The following is a 22138-nucleotide window of genomic DNA, read 5'->3' on the forward strand; positions in this document are numbered from 1 at the left end:
GTGGGGAAGAGGCCGATGTTGTCATGCTGACTACACGGGCGCGGGTCAGACGTTCTCCGTGCGAAGTTTAACTCTACAAACGGCCACCTGAATTCTTGCCCAAAGACTCCGGGGCGTGAAGCCCAGCGCTAGCCACGATGGAGACAGTATCGCGGATCTCGTCCATGCTGGAAACAGGTATATATGGTGTACCCCGACTGGAAATTCAGCCTTTACTCATGTTGTTATACAGCCCGCGAACTCACCCTTGAAGCCGCCCACTCCGCCAGCAGCGTCAGAGCCCAGAGATCAAGCTATTCCCCTCGAAATGCCTCCTCCTCACAAATTAAGAAGCTTCTGGATAGCAGGGTTGATCGAGAGATCCTCGATGGCCTGCGAAAAGTCATTTCGGTAACAACTCGCCACTCGCCCGCAGACCTGAAGCACGCAGACAGCTGATATTGACCACATTTCAGATGATGTACAGGTCGGAATCATGCCTAGCTTTCTTCTCCTCCGTCGTCAAGAACGTGGCAAACCCGAATGTTGAGGTCAAGAAGCTTGTTTACATATATCTGTTAAAGTATGCGGAGGAAGAGCCGGATCTCGCACTTCTATCAATCAATACGATCCAGAAATCCCTCACCGACCAGAACCCCCAAGTACGTGCGTTGGCCCTACGGACAATGTCGGGAATTAGAGTTCCAGTGATAAGCCAAATTGTCTCCCTGGCGATCAAACGCGGGTGCGGTGACATGAGTCCGCATGTACGCAAAGCTGCTGCGTTGGCCATTCCAAAATGCTACCGCTTGGATCCGAGTACGTTGCCTCAGCTCACAGAATATCTTTCAACACTACTAGGCGACCATCAGTATTTTGTGGTTGGGCCGGCTGTGGCTGCGTTCATGGACGTTTGCCCGGAGAGGATCGATTTGATTCACAAGCACTACCGCAGTATCGTGAGGAAGTTGGTCGATATGGACGAGTGGGGTCAGCTTGCAACCCTAAGGCTCATGACAGTGTACGCACGGAAGTGTTTTCCACGAAGGACGCAAAAGGTCAAGAAGTCAACCCTGAAAGGATTCTATGATGATGAACATGATGCCAGTGGCGAGGTCGAGGAAGGGGAAGAAGAAATAGAAGTGGTGGATCCCGATCTCGATATGTTTTTAAAGGCTTGCAAACCACTACTCCAGAGCCGAAACTCAGCAGTTATCCTTGACGTTGTGCGGTGTTTCCGGTATTTAGGATCCGTCGAACAGCTGGAATCCGCCGTGGGGCCGATGGTTGCCTTACTCCGCAGTCCCCAGGATATCCGGCAGATCGCGTTATACAACATTGTCGCCATCGCACTGCTTATTCCTAAGGCGTTCACGAAATACATCAGCCATTTCCTGGTTCAGTCAACAGACCCGCAACAAATATGGATTTTGAAGCTGGAGCTTTTGACTATCTTATTCCCTCATTGCGGAATGCATATGAAGGGACTTATTCTCAGTGAATTGGAGCACTTCTCAAATGGGTTTGACGCTGATCTGGTCCGAGAAAGTGTTCGCGCCATTGGCCGATGTGCTCAGAATGACACCAGTACATCCGGGAAATGCCTCAATATCCTCTTTAGACAACTCTCTAGTGTTGATGAGAACCTAGTCTCGGAAGCCCTGACAGTTATAAGACACCTTATTCAACAGGATCCCGCTTCGCATAAGAGCACCGTTGTGGTGCTCGCAAAACGGCTTGATACGACGACGAGTCCAGAGGCTCGAGCGACGATCATATGGTTAGTCGGAGAATTTGCAGGGATGGACTCTAAAGATAATATAGCACCCGACGTTTTGAGGATCCTAGCCAAGGGGTTTGCAGACGAATCTGAAACGGCGAAGCAACAAATTCTCCTACTAGGGGCTAAGGTATACCTCCATCATCTTTTAAATAAGGCAAAGTCCCAAGAACCTGCCCAGTCAAGCGAAGAGCCTAAGGAACAATCGGAAGCCGCCAACAGCCCCGAAGAGAGTGCCCCACAGGAGGACACCATCACAACTCTCTGGCGATATATCCTTCTCCTGGTTCGCTACGATACGTCTTACGATCTTCGAGATCGAGCTCGACTATTTAAGGCTCTTCTGGAAAATCCTGCATCCACGGAGCTGGCCAGCTTGCTCCTTCTTGCACCAAAACCAGTTCCTCACACCCCTTCGCCCTCTGAATCGAGAAAAGACTTCCTTCTCGGCTCGGCCACGCTTGTCATAGGTTCTGATGCGGGTGTCCATGGTCTGAAGGGTTATGAGTCCTTACCAGACTGGGTAGAACCTGGCAAGGAACCGGATCCAAGGCTCAGAGAGGAAGAAGTCAGGGGTGAGGCTGGTGAGAAGGGTTACATCACGGCTGGCGAGCGATTAGACCGGGCATTGAAGGAGCATGATGGAGCTGCGGCTTCTGGAAGTAAACTGAATGGCGGCGCAGTGGCCGGTCGGAGTAAAAACTTGACGCTGGATGACTGGCTCGCTGAGAGCGAGGAGGAAGAGGAAGAGGATGACGAAGAAGAAGGCAGCACGGAGGAAGAAACCGACGAAGAGGAAGAGGAAGAAAGCACGGATGAGGATGATGAAGAGGAGTCTGACGAGGAGGAAGAGGATGATGAAGATGATGAACCCCAGAGTGAGAAGGCCAGGCTCGTAATAACATAGACTTGTGTATCTTCATCTCCGGGGAGGCATGGGTGCTTTTTACGTATAGAGGCATAGCGATTCTAGCTGCATTTGAATGTTTCTGTTGCGCATCTCGATGGGCATCAGGTCCCAGTCACATGACTCCTTGCCTGACTCAGAACTTCTAACGTCTGTGTTGGTCGCATCCTTGAACTTTTTGCCGCCCATGATGCATCACGCTGCTTCTGCACGCTTCAGGAACAGGGGATGTTGCAGGGATGCCTTAAGGGGTGTGAAAGCGACTGAAATGGCGAACCAAACTCCCTAACCGCTGATCTGCGCATTTAACTAGCCAACGCAAATGCCAAAGCAAAAGAAGGGCAACTTTACCCCGCAACGTTTTATACGAACTTGACCCTATTTTCTTCTTACACCTCTATACATGCCAGAAAGGCCAAATGAGAGCTACATCGATACCCATGCTTTCTCCGATATTCCACGCCTCCGGGCTTGACTCTCACCGTCGAATTTGCGCTGCCTTTACGGGTAAGGGAACATCGCTTGAAGCAAACCACAGCTTTTCCTTTCGCCCACCGCCAACTACAGGCGATGGCGGCGACCACTCGGATTATTTTGCGCAAAATTTGAAATGTCTTGCGACCCAGCTCGGATTTGACTCTCGGCGCTTAACGTGGCCGAATGGAGGCTGGCCCCATTCTGGACAGGCCATAATAGCGGAAGACTTTGAATGGATTTCCAACAAGCGTACGGGAGGAATTATGCCCGTCGAGAGGAGTTCTAGTAGTAACGACCCGAAGGCAGTGACTTATGATGGGGTAGTTACCAGGTCGCCTCAGTTTGTGCTTGGAGTGCAGGGCGCGGATTGCCCGTCGATATTCCTATATGCGCCGGAATCGGGAGTGATTGGTCTCGCGCATGCTGGTTGGAAACCGCTGGTCAGAGGAGTGGTTTCAAATACGGTCAATGCGATGGTCGCATGTGGAGCGGACAGGAATGATATTTCTGCATATATAGGCCCGGGAATAGGTGATCGGTACACCCAGTTTCATTGGGATGACGAAATGGAACCACACATCCGGGATGTGTTTATTCAGGCGGGGCGTGAGGATCTTTTAAACGACTCGATTGTAAGACACGAGATGACGGAGAGTGATCGACAAGAGCTGGCCTTGGCTTTGGGCAAAGAGGTTCCGCCCGGGACATCTTTCAAGCTGTCAACATTGGCTGTGTGTGAGCTTGAACGCAATGGGGTGAACCACCAAAAAATTACGGAAAGCGGGGGATCAACGATTGTTGATCGCCATCCTTCGACAGACATGGAACCAAAAGGCGCGTTTCGATATCAGTCGTATCGTCGTGAGTGGCCGAAGCATGGACTTAGCATGAGCGTTTTATTCTTGAAACCCGGCTCACAGACGGAACTCGTGGACGGGGAGCGGAAAACGGATTTATAGGAGGATACTGTATGAATATGCATCATGGGACTTTTTTTTTTTTGGGAAGGAAACCAAGGACGAGACACGCCTATACCGTCTTGCTGAGGACGTGGGGTTCCGTGGTTTCCAATGAAGTTGCACTCCCGGGGGATCTCCAGTCCCTGTTCGCAAGGAAACAGACGTTAATTGACTCGAAATTACCGTCATCAGTGTGTGCCTGGCGTTCAGTGGTAGCTGCTGTCGTTAGCAACACCTGCTTGTCCCTCACGGCGCTGCAAACTTCGAAATCCGCGCCAACAGACTGTCTGAAGTGGTCCTCTTCACTAGGTAATAGTGCGTATGCAGGACCAAATATGATCAAAGCCCATAGCTTCGTGAAACGAGCCAGTTCTAGGACTCCGACTGTTTTCATATCCACCGTATTATGCGTGAACCCAACAACATCCTTCTTTTTAGCTCGTTTCTGTACGTGTGCTGTAGCCTGCCTGTTAATCAGGACCTCCTTGTAGAAGAGGACATTTCGGAACGATGTTTCCATAACGCTGAGTTCGATGGCACTGCTGAACATCGCTCCAGACCCGATTGTGAGAGAAGCAAGGAGAGCCAGCGAACCGAGCTGTGTGGTACTGTCCCCGCCGTCGGAAATCGTTGTCCATGTCGCAAATCCAGTCGTGATGGTGATACCCACGATTGACACGACGTTCGTAATCACTCTCTCTAGAGCGACGCTAGCTGCTTGCACGGTAGACGAAATCTCTTGCTTCTGCCAGCGTGTCACGGTATTCACAGCGCCCTCGTCTTCCTCAGCGGGAGTCGCAGAGGTCTCGGTAGGATCAGCACTTTTCAAAGCTCTGGTCTCCTTCAAACGACAGTTTTCATATGGAGGAAAGTTAGGGCTAGTGTCAGGTTTCCCGATCTTCCTGAAAACAGGCGGTGTGCCTCCCGAAATCCCTGCTTTAAGCTGGCCGAGGTCAACCGAAGAAAAAGAAGCCTTATTCAGCAAACTCCAGGTCGCGCCGGCGCCCAGGAGCGTGAAAAAGCTTCTGCACGTCTTCCAGACATACCACGCATGAATGCCAAAGGCAGTAAAGTAGATAATCGCAACGACAAGTCGGGGATAGGCATCCGGAGTTTTCTGTTTCGTGAGGAAACCGTTATACATCAGCGTTGCGATAATCATGGCCAGGACCATCCACAAGCAGACCCATTCCCAAATGGCTACTTGTACAATGCTTTTCGTTAGCGACGAGCCGGCAGTCAGCCACATTGGCGGAGTCTGGATCCTCGTCTTGGGAAGGCCCTCGCAATCTTCTATTCCTCTAGCTGTCCTTCCATCACCGCCGTCGTTATCTAGCTTGCCGACGTAGAACAGCCTGATAGAGTCCCCGTCCGTCGACTTAACAGACTTCCCCGTGGCGGTCGTATCCGAAGACGTGCTCATATCAGGCCAGGTACGAGAGAGAAGATTGCCAATATTCGTTCTGATGGCGCCCAGTGGAATCTTACTGGTGCTTGACAGCCTCGTGCCGGGTCCAATCAACACAGCGTATGTCATTGTCATCAACACAGCACTGAGGATAGCTAGAGTGGTATTCACGCCTCGATAGAGGTTCTGAAAGGGGTTGGCAGCAGGTTTGGCTCCGTCGGAATCTCCGCCAGCGCCAACGGGGACTGGGCCTTGCGGTCCGCCTGGAGAGGAGCCGAGAGGGCCATTTCCAGGTGAGCCTCCAGCGGGAGCTCCGACGGGGCCTCCGTGAGCAAGGGCAAAGAGAACTAGGAGAATAAGGCAGGTTCTGGCCGGGAAGAATCGTGGCATTGTCTCTGGTCCAGTGAGTCTCTTCTGCAGTGCTCGACTGGTATGTCCTACAATTTTCTTTTTTTTTTTTTTAAAAAAAAAAAAAAAAAAAAAGTCTCTATGCATAATTAACCATCCCACGTCTCCATATTACGCCGTTTGTCATGCTATTTTAACTCAGAGAGGTGGGGAAAAGGGAACTTACTTCACCTCTCTGTCGGGAGAGGATCGCGACAGGATCTCGATACTCAGGCAGCTTCAAATTTTAGATGATAAACGCTCGACGAGTTGACAGCCATGAAGTTTCCGGACCGATATCGATGAATAGGAACGGACGACGAGATCGAAAACGGCGGCATTCCTCGTCGAGGCTTAATATTTTCTGCTGGACATCCTCCCCCTTTCCTCCCCTGATAACTTTTTGTACTAGCCGGAGACAGACATGGCCGAGAAGGACACTAGCAAGGAATCCGATTTGCACGCGCACGCGAAACGAGGCTTAAAATAGGCTGAACACGAGGCTAAGATAAGCCCGACATTTGTGCAGCTGGACAAACGAGAATATTTCTCTCGGGCCCTGTCAATCATGTATTTCTTTTGATGGTTGAGAACGGTTATTGACCAAGAAAAATTTATTGAACGGGAGCCAGCGTTTCGTGGTTCATCTATCCGCACCAGACCCATGTTTCCAGCATGTCGGTCTGTGTAACTTCTTGAATCCCCATGGAGTCAGTTTGTTTATGAGATGGAGAAGGTTTTCCGTCAAAGCAGCGCTGGCTGTCGAGCTATTCAGCCTTGATCGAATGGTTGACTGACCTGCTGATCCGCAGCACCCGTATTTTCTCCCACCCCCGGTCGAGATCAAGATATTTTTTCGTTTCAACTCTGTGCGAGCGCTCTCGAGCATGAATGTTTCTGATCGTAGAGTTTAACCCAATCAGCTCCTTTTATGTTTGCGACGCATGAACCCCGTTCGTGTCGTCAACCTTAGATCATCGACGCGGGCCACCTCCATCGGAGATCTAGATCTAACTACGGACAATAGAGGTGTATTTGGGCAGAGCAGAACTTACCCCCTGCATGCGAGTCAGATGGGCTTGAGAGCTGGAGCGTAGCAAGTGGAATAAGTATCCAATTTCGTGAAAACAAAATCCGATTCTACCTCTAAGCCTTTTTAACTTTGCCTTTATCTCTCTAGCAACCTACCATCCAGTCGCTGCATAGCTTTGACCGTCGTATTAAATAGTGAGGAGGTCAGCACGGAGCGTTGCAACATCCTCTCCCATCTAGCCAAAAAAAAAAAAAAAAAAAAAAAAAGGGTAAGGCTCCTGAGAACGTCCCGAGCGCACCACTGCTTCACACACGCTTTCAAAAACGAGGAAATATTCATAAGCAGCGAAATATCTCTCGTCCTTCAACTTTTAGCCTCAGTCAGATCATGCAACCACAGGGTTTGCCCCATGTGAGACATTATTCATCTGTAGGGCCAGTATGCTTAATGCATGCTTTACGGTTTTATCCGGTTCCAGGGATCAATAACCCCCTAGCAGAGAGGCTCAAAATTTCTTCCAACGGCAGAAGGGTAACAAGGCCTTACACACACATCCTCTATCTCCCTGCATTGCATTCGCATTCAGCAAGTTAACCCGCCCTGCGCCACACAGAACGGGCAAAGCGGGCTCTCCATGAATAATCCTCAACCCAGGACGTCGCGCAGAGAATCCAAGCGAAGCCGGCTAGGGCTAGAAAGCTCTTGACTGCACCTTGACTTTTTACCTGATGCATATTTCCTTTGTATCACATAGGGTCAGAGGCCAAACCGGCTGCCTCAGCTGAGGCCCCGCCGTTTTGTGCAGGAGTGGTTAATGAGGTTGATGGATCCAATATCTCTCTTATCTACAATGAGATTCGCTTACCTGAGAGATATCACCTTTTACTTTGGGAGAGCCTCGTAAAGGTACACTCTGTTCTGTGCACAGACAAGGGCTCTCATAGATGATACAGTCATAGACGCTCCAGAAGGAAACTGAAAGCATGGATATAGAAATGCCTCCATAATATGGAAAAATGACCAGCACTTGGTAAAGTGCAAGAGTAATCACAGAACTCCGAATTAAAAATGCTCTTGTAATAGAGATGAAATGTTTTCTTTTTAACCCATCCGAATGGTAATTGAAAGGAAAAATATCTTCTCGCCCCGGTTTCTCGCACGGAGACGCCTTTGGCTTTGTGGAGACCTGTGACAGCGCGGTTGGCTCCACACGGCATCGAATAGCGTGGCCACTTGGAGCAGAGACATTGATCCAAAAGTGACATTTTGGATATATATGATCTCTTGCCGATCAAACAAACCCTCAGAGGACCTCGCGAAGGAGAGTTGAATAAGCCGTAGCCCTAACTAGGACAAGCTTATATTAAATATATTCAAGGGTATGGGTTATCGAAGGAAAAGGAGAAAGAAAAAGTAAATGGGCTGTCGTCCTTTACGTACGTCTCGCCGGCTCACCATCGACGACTGCTTTAAATCAGTAAGAGGCAAGCGGCAGTACGGGGAAATAGGAAGCTACCTGTAGGCATCAGCCACCTGGGGCTGGCGTCGTTTCATTCTCGGCGTAACGTCGTCAACTTGGCGACGAGGCTCGTTGCCGTCGCTGTCAGGATCTTCGGCTTTGACCCGCTTATGGCTGTTACGATGGGCTTGTGCATGGCCTCGAGGCTCTCGGTGCTCATGACGTGCCTCCGATTTGATTTTGTTGATATTAGTGCCTTGCCGCTGGCCGTTTTGGTCGTTGTCATGACCAGTGGAAGTAGAGTGGCCGCTAAGAATTTGGCTTTTACTCTCCATTGACACCTTTTTCGATGGAGGTAGCTCGTCCTTTGGCGGTGGAGGTGGCGGTGGAAGCTGGTGTTGATGCTGCGGTCTTGGGCGCCACCATGGTTGGGGTTTATTGTTGTTCACACGACGGTTGGACGCCTGTTGTTTTCTACTAGAAAATTCACTATCGCGTCCGGGATCGCTATGTCTTACGTGGTCATGATTATTGCGGCCTCGAGGCCATGGTCGGCCATTGGACTTTTCTCGGGTATCACTATGAAACCTTTAGAAAAAATAAATAAATCAGGGTCACAATCCCTAGAAGAAGGGGAGTATTGACCAAAGGTCCAAACTTACTTTTCTTCTGAATGTTCGCTGTCATCTTCATCTCGCAGCTGCTCATGGACATTAAGCTCAATAGCTTTGCCAGAAACGGGTGAAGCGGGCTCATCCTGCACTTCGGAGGAGGCGTACGATCTAGAGTCATCATCGTAACGTCTGTCAGAGCCACTTGCATACGAATCATCGTCATGTGCTTCCTCTTCATCGACTTGGCCGTTGTCTTCTTCGTTGATCTCTTCGCTCTCATCTTCTTTTGGTTCAGGTGTGGATGGGCGTTCGACCCGGTGAGTCTCGTAGACCTTGCTTTGAATGGCAAGGAGTTCTTTGATCGAAATTAACTTTCCATCCGCGGGGATTTCCATAAAAATTGGATCATCCATAATAAAAGGCCAATCTTCAGTATCCCTGATGTTACAAGTAAACTCCTCGGCTTTCTTGTCGAGAATATATTTCGATATAGACATCCCACGGGGCAAGGATGCTAGTGGCGGGGGCATTGTAATCTCATCACGGTCCGTTAACGTTGACGGGAGAGGTCGGGCAACGGGTTGGGGAGGCCTCCATACTGGGCGTACAATGAGCATTGAATGAAGAAAGTAATGATGTCGAGCTTACCAATCTGATTCGGATCTTGCCTAGGCTCTGGGATTTCCACCATATCTAGATCTTCCATCCAGGGCTCGACGGTAGGTGCGATTGGGCGAATATTGTCGTAACGACTCCAGTATTCCCGAGCATGCCCACGACGTGATTCCCTGGGCGGGGGCGGTCGACGCTCCGACTGATAAGGAGGGTGATCCCTTTCTCCAGAGTGGCGGGCGTACGGTGGGGGGAAATAATCTTGTTGGCCGTGCATAGGCCCGTGAGCGCCTCGTGGGCTGGGGTATGATGGGCCATAGGAGCTTGAAGGATAAGGCGGCTCGTGGGGTCCATAAGGATACCCATAAGGCTGAGAAGGGGGTGGATGCCAAGGATCATGATGTTGGGGAGGATAAGGCCCAGGAGGCGGTTCATATAGGCCCTGATTGGGCATCTGGTGATAGTCGGGAGGAGGCGGATGGGTGAAGCCCCGTTGAGGACGAGAGCGTTGCTTGTGAGAGGACGAACTCCCGCGGTAATGCGACTCCAGTGATCCTGATGTTTTCTGTCGTTTTGGAGGATGTGGATGTCGATGAGAACCGCTAAATGTAGCGCAATCAGTTGCCTTCTTTCGAGGACACATGGCTCAAAATGGTTCAGACTTACGAATAGCCATCCTGGCGCCTCTCGGGACAGTGCTGGATGAAATGGTCGGGAGACCCACAGTTATAACATACATGGGCTGGAGGACCCTGACCTGTTGCATCGGGAGGGCCCGGCGGATGGGAGTGCTGGTGTTTCCTTTGCCGTTTCCCATGATTTTTATGCCCTCGCGGCGGTGCCTTGGAGGCCGAAGCTGGCTGTGGATGAGGATCCAAGCCTCCGTCAGGCACTGCTAGATTGGGCATCGTTTCCGGCTTCGAAGATGAACCCAACTTGTTGGCCGGGATGGATAGAAAGTGAGAGAAAGAGGGATGAGGAGGGGAGTGAGATGGCTTAACAGGCTGGCATCATGTGCTTCTCAGAAGTGGGAGGAACAATTGCAGCGACTATCTCGCAACCATCAGAAGTCAACCCGATAGCGGGGACAAAATCATGCAAATAAATGGAAACCAGTTTTTTTTCTTCTTGTTTTTTTCCCTTTTTTTTTTTTCCCTCAGATTTGGAAAGGCAAATAGATGGTATGTACTCTGTAGTATCCAAAAAAATATTTGGTCAGATATGGTATCCAGATGATGATGATGTTGTTGTTGCACTCGCCAGGGCAACCCAAGCACAAAACTACGGCAGGTGTCTAAAGGACTGAAGCCGCCTGTGCGTTGCAAAACTGCTATATATACGGAGCAGAACCTCAAGTTCTGGATGCTGCACAACAAACAATGATCAAGCCCGAAAACACAGGAGATTAGCCGAAAAAAACAAATTGTGTTATTTTATCTTTCCTGAAGATAAAGGCCGACAAAAATGCAGGAATGGAGCTGAGGAGGTGAGGTTGGGGTGAGGAAGAGGAGGAGAGAAGGTGATGCTGTCAAGGTGGATGGTTCCCATGGACGCAAAATCCCCTTTGGAAGAGCTTCTGTCACGTGTGGCTATCTTTCAGTCTAACGCTATTGGGAAAGGATCAGAACAAGGTGGCGCGATGGTCTTGCGCTGATTGGCCCAGGAAGCATTCAAAACATCGAGATGATGATTATTTCTGTTACTGTGACAGTTTGTTGAGCATGCCTTGTTTACACAGCAATCACAGTGATTTCAGACTAACTATTCTTGCCCCTTGCCCTGATTTGCGTAACTAGTTAGCCACAAGCTCTGGCCGCCGCCTTGGATCACTTCCTGGGTGAGGGTTCTTGTTCAACGTCACCGTGTCGACCACACCCGCCTACACAGAACGATGACCTAGAAACCAAGCAACTGCATCATGGTAACTCGTCCAATGCTAGGTCATTTTATCTATCGAAGAAAACAATGTTTGAGCAGAACACTCCAGAATCACAAAGCTCCCATGTGCTTCGTCCATTTAGCCAACTCAAACATCCAAAACAGCGGCTTTACAAACACACATAGCAGGCTCATCAGCCAAATAAAACACGCATGTTTGTTCACTCCACTATTCTTTGAAAAAAAAGTCTAGAAGAATCCATGCCGGAGCTCAAAGACTCCTATCTAAGGGAGGGGGGGGCGCCAACATAGTACTTCGCGTGGGTGTAGAAAGTGAATGCAACTGGTGTCTCACGCGCGAGCTTAGGGGGTTCGTCTAGCAGCTGGTTATCTACTGGAAACAGCCTTCCACCTTCCGGGTGATCGGGATTAAGCTGGTACAGGGTCTCCGCCGCGATCCGGCTTTAGAGAGATACTCTGGAAGATGAGAGGAGGTGGATCGACTATGTCCTTTTAGCAATTCATTGGCGATCATGCGCTCCTCAGGAGACTGGCACTCATGAAGCCATCTCCTGTGTTAAGAATAAGCATGAAAGCCACAGTTGCGACATTTTCTTTGGTTGCTACTCTGTACAGCAACCTCAACACCTTCTCTGTAGGCATTAGATTTGTGCATGTTTCTCAGCCGCCTGTGCTGCATGATAAACTTTTGGTGTGAGCATCTTTGGGGATGCATTGGAAACTCATTGAATGTACAGAGTATACTATAAAATTTGATCCCAAGCAATCTTTGTGCTACCCTCAAATAACAAGAAAATATTGCCATCCACTTTGCAAATCCCATCCTTGGAGCAAGCATTAGTTTCCTTGTGAACTCCAAGGGCTGTTGGACCACCGCCAAATTAGGCCTAGTCTGGAACCCTTGGCAAGCCAAGCATCGCACCTTGTTAGTCAGCAGGTCGGGCAACGGACTTTGTGGAAAGCTCCTCTAACACGGGCCGATGGCTGCGAACCAAACCTTTTGAGAACCGCATTGCCTTGTCAGATATTTCATGTTGATGTGTGTACCATGCCCAGCTGCTGAAGTAGATGTGAACATGTTCTTTGCACTCTAGATCCGTTCCTTTTCTTTTCCACCCCGTTCAACGTGATGAACATCAACGATGCGACTGATCTCCCTCACTGGTTCCCCTCCTGTTTTCTTTAGGAGTACTATTCTTTTCGGGTTTTTGCAGGTTATCCTTATTGTTTGAGAGGATCACGATCAATCTTTTTTTCTCCCTAATTATTTTCTCATTGCATTGCAGTCATGCCTGGACTACCGGGTTAGTTGCTCCCCGTCTCTGGCGCCGGGATGTTGAGGCTAATTTCGAGTTTCTTTTCTGCAGCGAGCATCGACTTAGATGAATGCATCGAAAGACTGTATAAAAAGGAATTGCTCGCCGACTCCGTAGTCGAGGCAATATGCGCCAAAGCGAAAGAGCTATTAATGCGGGAGAGCAATGTGGTGCACATCGCTGCTCCGGTCACCGTGGTCGGTGACATCCATGGTCAGTTCTACGACCTGATTGAGATTTTCAAGATTGGCGGCTTCTGTCCTAATACCAATTACCTATTTCTCGGTATGAAGACACCTCCTTTCCTCTCCAGATTGGGGATTTGAACTGATGTTCACCCTTTCACTTCATTTATAGGAGACTACGTCGACCGCGGCCTCTTCAGCGTCGAAACAATCTCCCTCCTCGTCTGCCTCAAACTGCGCTATCCCCAGCGCGTCCATCTTATCCGCGGCAACCATGAATCCCGCGGCGTCACCCAATCATATGGCTTCTATACCGAATGTGCCCGCAAGTACGGCAATGCCAACGTCTGGCACTACTTCACCGACATGTTCGACTTCCTTACTCTCAGCGTAGTGATCAACGACCAGATCTTCTGCGTGCATGGCGGCCTCTCCCCGTCCATCCACTCCATAGATCAGATCAAAATCATCGATCGGTTTCGAGAGATCCCTCATGAAGGACCCATGGCAGATCTCGTCTGGTCCGACCCGGATACGGAACGCGATGAGTTCTCTTTATCCCCGCGTGGTGCGGGATACACCTTCGGTGCGCAGGTGGTGAAGAAATTTCTTGAGATCAATAATATGTCCCACATATTACGAGCGCATCAGCTATGTCAGGAGGGATACCAGATCCTCTATGATGACCGGCTGAGCACCGTCTGGAGCGCCCCAAATTACTGTTACCGGTGCGGGAACTTGGCCAGCGTCTTGGAAGTCAGCGACACGGGCGAGCGTTATTTTAACATCTTCGATGCGGCGCCGGAAAACAACGACATTCATCGTGGCGACCAACACGCTCAGCAGGGAAAGAATGGCCAGAGCCCTGTAATTGAATACTTTTTATGATACCCTTGATTCTTGTTATGTGTGCAAAGATACCTATGAGCATGAACAGGTTTTCTCTTTTTTTTTTTTTTTTTTTTTTTTTTTTTTTTAATTCTCTTCCCGTTTCCTTCCTTTTGGTTATCGGATAGATCCCTTCGTCTCTGGTAACAAAAAGCAAACACGATATTTCTGATGGTAGACGGGAGCATACACCAGTTGTCTGTAAAAGACCGGTTTCAAGAATGAGGATCGATGCAGATGGAGCTTTGGATTTAAATGAAAGAACAAAAGAATATCAGGGTATGGCAAAGGATCCCAATGTTCGGAGAAACAAAGAGGACGCGTGTTCGCTATGATATTTCAACTGAATGAACGCCAAATTGCTACTCGACGAAAAATTACCAATCCTTGGCGAAATCGAAAGACCATTCGAACTGCAAATGGGTGGTGTCGTCGTCATCCACGAATCTAGAAAGGGCGGTATAATGACCCCGAGCAAGCATGCCCGACGGTGCTTGTTCCTCGTTGACTGCGAGTATCGGTTAAAACCGAGTATTTAAACGAACACTGCTTCAGGGACTTACACTTCTTCTCATAGACCGGCTTGTCTGTGGTGTTTGGAGCGTAACTCCCCTGGGGTATATCGTCAGATACACTTTTAACCTAGACGCATTTTCGACGGCAAAAAAAAGGGAAAAAAAAAGGCCGCTCGTCGAAGGGATGACGAAACCCAAACTTACAAGCATCTCTTGGTCCTTGCTCACTCTCACGCCCTTTCTCTTAACCACCTGGACATACTTCAATCCGCTCAGCACTTCATGCTGAACAACGAACGTCGCCTTCATTCGGAATTTGCAGCCTTCCTTGATGGTGAACGGCTTGTCCTTTAGCTTCTCCACTGACCCAGGTGCGGAGAGGTCGACTGTGATATCTGGTCTGCCTTCGACCTCCAAAGCGAGAGATTTGATGATGCATTTGCGGGGGTCGTTGGGGTCGGAGATGGCGGTGCCGCTGCCAAGTCCAAGGGAGGCTTTCCAGCGGTTGAGAGATTCATCGTTTGCGTCTGGATGGAGTGAATTGTGGGTTAGCATGGTGGGTTTTGGCATTTGATTGTTTTCTTAGATGCCGGGAGGGTGTATATGAGTGGTTGATTGGGGTAGGTGGAGTGGTTCTACGTAGCCGAAGCCAGTGTACAGTGATGGTCCCAAACCACATATTATTCCCGTCCATTGCGCCAAGGACACTCCGCAATGATGTGAAAGAAAAAAATCGAACGGGAGAAATATAAATTCCCTGCTGATCTCCAGCAAAAAATGTAGACATTGCGTTCCAAAACAAGGGGAAGTACTGGTCCGACGTACCAAGCTTCTGATATTCTTCCACTGTCTTCTTCTCGCCAACTTTAAAGCCCTCGGTCTTGGTTGGGTTCAAGTCATCGTCATGCTCGTGGTCAGCCATGGTAAAATAGCCTGTCAAGAACAAAGAGTGTTGTCAGCTGCCAACTTCAATGTTTTGCTTGACTGCACGCTCGTACAGGTGTCGGTGAACATGCGGGGAGAGATCACGTAATATCTCGAGACGCGTACCAAGGATCAAAGCGAGCCTTTTTATTAAGCTCTATGGATATATGTATAAGACTTTTGAAGCGTATGGACCGGATGACAGGCGGCAAGGAGATGAGCAGATGAAAATAAGTCCCGGAGAAATGAAAGGAAAAGTTGGGGAGATGTCGCAATGTTTGTTGGCTGAAACGAGGGGTAACTAAGCGTCGTGGGTCGTTGTCGAATTGGGTGGGAAAAACTGCCTGGATACGCTGGCCGGTGAGTCGTGACTGGCGGGCGCTGCGAAGCTATGGTGGGGGTTCTGGCCTCAAGAGTGGCCAGCCCATTTGGCGTCCGCTGGGCACTCCCAAAGGTAGATTACCTAAGAATTTCCCTCTGGTTAATAACTATGGTCAATAGGACATAAAATATCTATGTCCGCGAGGACCCTTACAGCATGATTATCAGTGATATCTTTCATTGATGTTTGTACTCCGTACTGACTGGTGAGTTACCAGGATGGGGGATGATAAGTCTCTATGGCTGAATTTAAGTATTTCCATCTGCACCAGAACCGAAAACTACACTTCGTCTTCCTGGCTGGTATCTCTTCTAACCACGTCTGTTACGATTGACTAAAGGTAGCGAATTGGGCTCTGTCGATGTCACTTTAGACGGGGATTTCGAGATATGGCTGGCGCGTGTATTTATATACAAACAGTGTCATTCATATGAGCATTGTATGGGCTGGTGTCATGGCATTTTGCAGGTTTAGGTCAATGGTACATCTCACTGAGGAATGCGGATGGACATGCAGCTCTGGTCGCCGAGACGGTGTCTGCAGAATAAAACGCGCAGTTCGAGTTTCAGCGCTCGTGGGGTGTCAGTGTATTGATACCGTACATGCCGGACTTGAACTTAGCTAAAGTACAGGTAGCCATCTCGATCGTCTGAAGCCGTCGGGCTGAACTGGCCCTGCGCATAGAACCAGGCGTTGAAGTCGTCGATTGCCGGATGGGGCACCAATTGTATGACTCAGCACGAGTTCTGGGGAGGTTGTTGGGAGGAGGCGAGGGCGGCGGCCGACCTGATTGGATAAGTGCCCGCTAAATCGCCAGCGTGACAAATCCGCTGGCGGCGCTGGCTTGTTGAGGGCCCCCTTGTTTGGCTCTTGGTTGATCTCATCGCGGGCTCGACGATTCTTGCTGACCGTCACTCTCTTCTCCTTCACCCCCCAACCATCCCCCTTTTACCTCAGAAGTTTTTTTTCCCTTTCCCCTTCCCGTCTGACAGTTGGCCCACACTGCCTTGGCCCCAAAGCAACTCTATCGCGTCACCATATCTTATCTCTTGGTGCTATTTATCGCGCGGGTGTTCCATCACGCGAAACCCGGATCTTTGTAGTCTTCCCTGCGATTTGAGGAACGCGCCTGCAACGTGGCACCCGTCCCTCCCAGCACAAATTCACCCTTGCCAACCCACGCTTAATCCGCAATCGATAGAATTCTTCTCTCTTTCCTTTGGCGCAAGTCATCGTGTGCCTTTGAATAGTGACAATCTACCCGTTTTCGCCATGCGACCACTTCCAGCGAAACATAATCCTATGATTCAACCAGATGTCTCCCCATCGTGTAAGTACGACTCTTATTCGCTCCTCTCGTTTTCTTTTTTCCTGCTGCAGCCCGCGATTCGACCGCGACCGGGGCAATTGTGTCACGCTTCTTCTGATGCCCTCAGTGTAGTTTTTTGACTAACGCGTCTTTCATTTTTTTTTTTTTTTTGGATTTTCTACAGATGAGGAGCTTCTTGCGCGTCGTCGTCTTGGGTCGACGAACCTGACCGTTCGTGCGGATCATGTCGGGACATCTAATGCCACCAGGCCTGAGAATCTTGGAATATTCGAGTATGCGCACCTGCGAGCGCCGCTCCCTAAGAACCTCAAGGGCTCGGAGATTTTCCCGCTTTCTCCAACAAATCAGCACCCCGACACATACTTTTTGATGGTGAGACATTTCCGTCTTCGTTTGACAGCGCACTTAGGCTATACGTCCACTCAATGATTGCGCTTTTACTAACTGGTTTCGTCTGACATAATAGCGACGCAGCAAGGACGGTTATGTGAGCGCGACAGGCATGTTTAAGATTGCTTTTCCCTGGGCCAAATTAGCCGATGAAAAGAGTGAGCGCGAATATCTGAGAGGCCTTCCCGAAACCAGCCCGGATGAGGTCGCTGGAAATCTCTGGATATCCCCCGAACTCGGTATGAATGATCATGCGATGCATTCGCCCCCCCAATCCATGCTGAAGCTAACGACATCTGTGCAGCACTGGAACTCGCGGAAGAATACAGGATGAGCCATTGGGTTCGCGCGTTATTGGATCCAGCAGATATGCCCCAGAGCTCTTCTAAATCCCCTTCGAAACCTGAACACATAATCAACCCACCCCCCAAGTTTGATATTTCGAAGATCGATAGCTCAAGCTTCGCGCCACCACCATCCGCTCGGACCAGGACGCTTCGATCGGCGTCGCCCTCCAAGTCATCTGCGGCTAAGAAAGCCACTCCACGCAAGAGGCAAACGCGGGCTCAAAAGGACCTTGGCACACCGTCGGCTGCTGCAGTTAGTGAATCTTTGCAAAGCACTCTTGACGCTGTTGCCTCTGTTGCGCATACGGAAGCTGTAGGCGACGGCGAGAATGCCGAAGAGGCGCAGGAAGAACCCGTTAAAGTAAATGGAGAACAAGAAGTCGGCGATTCTGAAGGAGAGACGATACCGGTAAAGAAATCCACCGACCATGTTAAAGTAAGTGTCGAGTCGGAAACAGTTGTCGATACAACGGAAGATTTGGAGACATCACGAACAAATGTTACTGTCGAAGTGCCAGATGGTCTGCCGGAACTACCCATGCCGAATGACACTGAGGAAATGATCGCAAAGGCGAAGGAAATGGTCGAAGAAGCGGTTAGACTACAGGAAGGGCAGGAAGGGACTGGCAATCCGTCCCCGAAGGCCTCCAGGAAGCGAAAAGTGGAAGCAACTATTGAAGAAGGCGAAGAAGATACTGAAAACATTCCGACGCAACCAGCTAAGAAGGCGAGACTACTCGAGGAGAGATTGAGACGCGAGCGAGTTCGAAACCGGGCTCTTATCGGAGTAACAGCAACATTGGCGATTGCGTAGGTGACCATCTTTTCCCTTGAGAATAGGCATTGCTAATGACTGCTCTACAGCGCTACAATTCCGTATTTCTTTTAGCAAAATTGCTAAACAGAAACAGCTGGTTGCCTCACTAAGTACGCACTACACGAAGCATTTGATAGGATAGGCAGTCAGAGACCGCTCTCCAGCTTATATCTTACAATTTAGCCCATCACCCGCCTTTCCATCGTCTCGACGAGGTGTCCAGGCCAGTGATATTCCTTTACTCGAAATGGTTTATTCTGCAGTGTGTTTTGTTAGGAATCTTGTATATCATGTCAATTGATTTTTCATCCCTTTGCGCTCTAGCATTTTATTTTATTTTTTTTTTTTCCCCATAACCCTCCCTAACAATTCATACCTCTGTGCTGTACACACTGAATCTATTGCCAATACGTTCCCCAAGACCGCGCTTATCTCGTCCCAGGACCCCCTACTCGCCTGAAGCTCGACAAATGTGGCCACTCTTCCCGTTCGCTATCCCTCGTTCTCTCCAGTCGACTCTTCTATTGCTTCTCAATCTAAGCACCATCATCTCCATCACATTTTCCCGTCATTCCTTAATCCCTTAATATCTTATTAACCCCCTTAATAAACCCAGCGTGGTATGAGTGTCGGCTTCACTTCGATTTGTTCCCCCGGCATCTACTGAGTGGTGGAGATTTCATTCATCAATCGATCCTGTCAGTATTTTGACTGAAATACGCGCTAGACCTGCGCATTGATTGCTCGGTCCTATCTTCTTCCCAGGACTATTCCATGTGAATTGAATTCCGATTTTCTTTTGGGACCAAAAGGGGAAAGATTTCATCCGAGATAATTGCCTTTGTTATCGCGTGTTGCTTACACGGCATGAGTTTTGAAGTCTGCCGCAAATTTCAGAACCACCCCCCCTCTTTTGTTTGAGCTTGTGACTTTCAAGTCAGCTAGTGTTTGGCAAAGCTTTGTTTGACTGAGTTATGGGACAGTGTGGCAATCTGATTAAAAAGGTTAGGAGTGTGAGAGAGGGCAATGCAAAGATTGAAAACTCAGGTTATTAACGTGAATGATTGATCAGAATACCAGAATGTATCTTCAACTATTAATAAAAATAGGTATCTGTAGCACATAGCTGTGTAGTAAGGTTGATATTCGTCGCATATTTCTGTAGTCAAAGGTGTGGCACAAGCTGACTGCTGCTCCGCAACTGAACCCCAAGCATTGTTCCGGATAGCTGCACGACAACCTCAATTGTTCCAAATCAACCTTACACACGACCGCCAGCAGCTTACTTTATGGACTCATTGCCTTAAATCCAATTATAAATCCTATACAAACACCTTTTGCGCTGGCAGTTAGGTGGTGGAGGGCAATGCAATGTCTCTCCCCGGGTTAGAGCTTTCACAACAGCCCATCGAAGCCCGAAGAGCTCCCCCGCAACCGACGCAGATCAGTCTTCCCAAGGGATCGGAATGGAGATTTGAAGTCGCTTTCGGGAATACAACCCGGGTGAAGGTAACGTCACGCCTTCTTTCCATACTTTTCTTTCTTCGTTTTGTCTGTCAAGATTTCCGGCGTGATTCAAAGTAATTGGGCCTACTGGGAGAGCTCCATCGACGCCTGACAAACCGCTCAGTTTGCTACGAAAGAAGCTAACAGTGATGCCCTTTTTGTTGGAGGGGTGCCTGTGTAGTTACTCGCGGGCACTGCAGAATTATTCGGCACTGAACTTGCTACGTCGCAAACTTACACTTTCTCTGGAACGAAAGCCGCAATATACACATGGCACGGATGTACGCTGGAAGTCGGGGCGGGTGACCCCGTTCCCATTGGGCCTGTGGGAAGTGCGCCTGTACCTCCTGGCCCCGGGAACGGGGGATGTCAGGTCGAATACATCGCCGAAGAGACGCCCATGGCCGAATATGCGAATGTGCACTTCGCGCTGGAGACGATGAGGCATGATGCCAAAGCCGCCGGGAGAGATGGGCCACGGGTGCTCATCCTCGGACCGGAAGATGCGGGGAAGACGAGTCTGGCGAAGATATTGACGGGATATGCGACGAAGATGGGGAGACAGCCCTTGGTTGTGAATTTGGATCCGTCGGAGGGCATGCTGAGTGTTCCTGGGGCGTTGACGGCGACGGCGTTTCGGTCTATGATCGATGTGGAAGAAGGGTGGGGGAGTAGTCCGATGTCTGGCCCTAGTCCGATACCCGTGAAGCTGCCGCTGGTGTATTTTTATGGGTTACCGGCCTGCTTGGATGGGGATGGGAGTTACTATAAGGCGATTGTATCCAGGTTGGCACTGGCTGTGACGGGCAGGATGGCAGAGGATTCGGATGCGAGGGAAGCTGGTGTCATTATTGACACGCCCGGCATCATTGGCCAAGGGAAAGGTGCTTCTGAAGACGTTATACATCATATTGTGACCGAATTCTCAAGTAAGATAATGCTACTCCCCTATTTTTGCTTCACACGAAACGGTACCGGCTAACAGGGCGCTTTTAGTATCCACCATCCTTGTCATCGGTTCAGAGCGCCTTTACAGCACCATGGTCAAAAACTACGATAACAAACCAATCGCCACGTCAGCGACAGCAGCTGCTTCTGATGAGCGAATCTCAGTGGTGAAACTCACCAAATCGGGCGGTTGCGTCGACCGTGATGCGACATTCATGAAATATGTTCGCGAATCTCAAATACGGTCGTACTTCTTTGGAAGTCCTGTACCATCAACTGCATCCTCAGCGCTCTCGCTCTCCTCCACAACCACAGGCACCACGATGACGCTTTCTCCACACACCTCGCAGGTCGACTTTAACAGCTTATCTATATACAGCATCACCATCGCCACAGAAGGCGAAGAAGATGAATACGACCCATCAAAATTCGATTCATTCCTGCCCGGCGGACATGAAGAAAACGATCATAATACCTCTCTCACGGGCACAACCTCCCTTCAACCCCCATCTGGCCTTCTCCCAGGCCTCCGATCCGAACTCCCAAGTGCCACCACAGGTTTCCCATCCGCTTCTACAAGTTCCACTACTCCGTTTACAAATCTTCCTTCCCCAGCACCAATGTCCCTAGCGAATACGTTGTTAGCAATCACCAATGCTGCTCCCAACGCGTCATTGGACGAGGTCCGCGATGCGAGTATTATGGGTTTCATATACATTGCAGATGTCGACGAGAAGAAGGGCCAAGGTGGTAAGTTAAGGCTGCTAGCGCCAGTCGGTGGCAGGGTGCCGAATAGGGCGATGATCTGGGGGAGAAAATGGCCTGGTGAGGTGGTAGGATTGATCGGATAGAGTCCATGATTTCACTTCATTTCGAGAGAATGAATTTGGCGGGCATCTGGATGGGTGGAAGATGATACTTATGCACAATAGGGCACCGGACAAAAACCCAGGTTTAGGGAAGGATTATATGAACAGGACAAGGTATGCATCTATTTCGAAGGAATAATAAATAGAACATTTGAAAGACGAATAAATGAAATTCTACCAAGGAATCTATTAGGCCCACAGGAAAAA

At 49.5% G+C, this 22138-nt stretch overlaps 8 protein-coding genes across 8 annotated transcripts; 5 read left to right on the plus strand and 3 right to left on the minus strand.

Annotated features, from left to right (window-relative positions):
* The first annotated feature begins 87 nt into the window (after positions 1 to 87).
* On the plus strand, positions 88 to 3026 carry CIMG_12292 (AP-3 adaptor complex subunit beta). The gene is made up of 3 exons (XM_012358329.1): positions 88 to 177; positions 233 to 390; positions 456 to 3026. The coding sequence occupies exons 1-3, from the start codon at positions 138 to 140 to the stop codon at positions 2664 to 2666; spliced, it is 2409 nt and encodes an 802-aa protein (XP_012213752.1). The 5' UTR covers positions 88 to 137; the 3' UTR covers positions 2667 to 3026.
* CIMG_12293 (uncharacterized protein) lies at positions 3007 to 4204 on the plus strand. The gene has a single exon (XM_012358330.1). It carries the CDS (start codon positions 3086 to 3088, stop codon positions 4100 to 4102), a length of 1017 nt encoding a protein of 338 aa, XP_012213753.1. The 5' UTR covers positions 3007 to 3085; the 3' UTR covers positions 4103 to 4204.
* On the minus strand, positions 4146 to 6552 carry CIMG_09138 (uncharacterized protein). The gene is made up of 2 exons (XM_001239516.2): positions 6085 to 6552; positions 4146 to 5997 (listed from the first exon to the last, which is right to left on the minus strand). Exon 2 carries the CDS (start codon positions 5898 to 5900, stop codon positions 4173 to 4175), a length of 1728 nt encoding a protein of 575 aa, XP_001239517.1. The 5' UTR covers positions 5901 to 5997; positions 6085 to 6552; the 3' UTR covers positions 4146 to 4172.
* A 1360-nt stretch (positions 6553 to 7912) lies between these two features.
* CIMG_09140 (uncharacterized protein) lies at positions 7913 to 11142 on the minus strand. Its single transcript, XM_001239518.2, has 5 exons — positions 10282 to 11142; positions 9652 to 10217; positions 9052 to 9601; positions 8447 to 8968; positions 7913 to 8394 (listed from the first exon to the last, which is right to left on the minus strand). The coding sequence occupies exons 1-5, from the start codon at positions 10521 to 10523 to the stop codon at positions 8382 to 8384; spliced, it is 1893 nt and encodes a 630-aa protein (XP_001239519.2). The 5' UTR covers positions 10524 to 11142; the 3' UTR covers positions 7913 to 8381.
* A 1390-nt stretch (positions 11143 to 12532) lies between these two features.
* CIMG_09141 (Ser/Thr protein phosphatase) lies at positions 12533 to 14585 on the plus strand. Its single transcript, XM_001239519.2, has 3 exons — positions 12533 to 12818; positions 12882 to 13115; positions 13188 to 14585. The coding sequence occupies exons 1-3, from the start codon at positions 12803 to 12805 to the stop codon at positions 13901 to 13903; spliced, it is 966 nt and encodes a 321-aa protein (XP_001239520.1). The 5' UTR covers positions 12533 to 12802; the 3' UTR covers positions 13904 to 14585.
* On the minus strand, positions 13968 to 15609 carry CIMG_09142 (rho-gdp dissociation inhibitor). Its single transcript, XM_001239520.2, has 5 exons — positions 15469 to 15609; positions 15244 to 15351; positions 14623 to 14945; positions 14467 to 14515; positions 13968 to 14411 (listed from the first exon to the last, which is right to left on the minus strand). The coding sequence occupies exons 2-5, from the start codon at positions 15338 to 15340 to the stop codon at positions 14281 to 14283; spliced, it is 600 nt and encodes a 199-aa protein (XP_001239521.1). The 5' UTR covers positions 15341 to 15351; positions 15469 to 15609; the 3' UTR covers positions 13968 to 14280.
* Positions 15610 to 16699: 1090 nt separating this feature from the next.
* CIMG_09143 (APSES transcription factor) lies at positions 16700 to 19701 on the plus strand. Its single transcript, XM_001239521.2, has 5 exons — positions 16700 to 17054; positions 17218 to 17426; positions 17521 to 17683; positions 17749 to 18601; positions 18656 to 19701. The coding sequence occupies exons 1-5, from the start codon at positions 16997 to 16999 to the stop codon at positions 18678 to 18680; spliced, it is 1308 nt and encodes a 435-aa protein (XP_001239522.2). The 5' UTR covers positions 16700 to 16996; the 3' UTR covers positions 18681 to 19701.
* Positions 19702 to 19834: 133 nt separating this feature from the next.
* CIMG_09144 (protein Clp1) lies at positions 19835 to 22138 on the plus strand. The gene is made up of 3 exons (XM_001239522.2): positions 19835 to 20117; positions 20296 to 21043; positions 21111 to 22138. The coding sequence occupies exons 1-3, from the start codon at positions 19980 to 19982 to the stop codon at positions 21911 to 21913; spliced, it is 1689 nt and encodes a 562-aa protein (XP_001239523.2). The 5' UTR covers positions 19835 to 19979; the 3' UTR covers positions 21914 to 22138.

Source organism: Coccidioides immitis (genome assembly GCF_000149335.2).
Source record: "Coccidioides immitis RS genomic scaffold supercont3.5, whole genome shotgun sequence".
NCBI classification, from domain to species: Eukaryota; Fungi; Ascomycota; class Eurotiomycetes; order Onygenales; family Onygenaceae; genus Coccidioides; species Coccidioides immitis.

Bases quoted from the DNA above. Each gene is read 5' to 3' on its own strand.
- CIMG_12292 (XM_012358329.1), top strand. From the start codon at position 138: ATGGAGACAGTATCGCGGATCTCGTCCATGCTGGAAACAG. The intron at 178-232 runs GTATATATGGTG...GTTGTTATACAG, and splicing joins CTCGTCCATGCTGGAAACAG to CCCGCGAACTCACCCTTGAA. The intron at 391-455 runs GTAACAACTCGC...ACCACATTTCAG, and splicing joins GCCTGCGAAAAGTCATTTCG to ATGATGTACAGGTCGGAATC.
- CIMG_12293 (XM_012358330.1), top strand. From the start codon at position 3,086: ATGAGAGCTACATCGATACCCATGCTTTCTCCGATATTCCACGCCTCC.
- CIMG_09138 (XM_001239516.2), bottom strand. From the start codon at position 5,900: ATGCCACGATTCTTCCCGGCCAGAACCTGCCTTATTCTCCTAGTTCTC.
- CIMG_09140 (XM_001239518.2), bottom strand. From the start codon at position 10,523: ATGCCCAATCTAGCAGTGCCTGACGGAGGCTTGGATCCTCATCCACAG. The intron at 9,602-9,651 runs GTAAGCTCGACA...TTGTACGCCCAG, and splicing joins GCAAGATCCGAATCAGATTG to TATGGAGGCCTCCCCAACCC. The intron at 8,969-9,051 runs GTAAGTTTGGAC...AAGGTTTCATAG, and splicing joins AGCGAACATTCAGAAGAAAA to TGATACCCGAGAAAAGTCCA.
- CIMG_09141 (XM_001239519.2), top strand. The intron at 13,116-13,187 runs GTATGAAGACAC...CTTCATTTATAG, and splicing joins TACCAATTACCTATTTCTCG to GAGACTACGTCGACCGCGGC.
- CIMG_09142 (XM_001239520.2), bottom strand. From the start codon at position 15,340: ATGGCTGACCACGAGCATGACGATGACTTGAACCCAACCAAGACCGAG. The intron at 14,516-14,622 runs GTAAGTTTGGGT...GATATACCCCAG, and splicing joins GCAAGGACCAAGAGATGCTT to GGGAGTTACGCTCCAAACAC. The intron at 14,412-14,466 runs GTAAGTCCCTGA...CGATACTCGCAG, and splicing joins GCCGGTCTATGAGAAGAAGT to TCAACGAGGAACAAGCACCG.
- CIMG_09143 (XM_001239521.2), top strand. From the start codon at position 16,997: ATGCGACCACTTCCAGCGAAACATAATCCTATGATTCAACCAGATGTC. The intron at 17,055-17,217 runs GTAAGTACGACT...GATTTTCTACAG, and splicing joins ACCAGATGTCTCCCCATCGT to ATGAGGAGCTTCTTGCGCGT. The intron at 17,684-17,748 runs GTATGAATGATC...ACATCTGTGCAG, and splicing joins CTGGATATCCCCCGAACTCG to CACTGGAACTCGCGGAAGAA.
- CIMG_09144 (XM_001239522.2), top strand. From the start codon at position 19,980: ATGTCTCTCCCCGGGTTAGAGCTTTCACAACAGCCCATCGAAGCCCGA. The intron at 20,118-20,295 runs GTAACGTCACGC...GTGCCTGTGTAG, and splicing joins GGAATACAACCCGGGTGAAG to TTACTCGCGGGCACTGCAGA. The intron at 21,044-21,110 runs GTAAGATAATGC...GGGCGCTTTTAG, and splicing joins TATTGTGACCGAATTCTCAA to TATCCACCATCCTTGTCATC.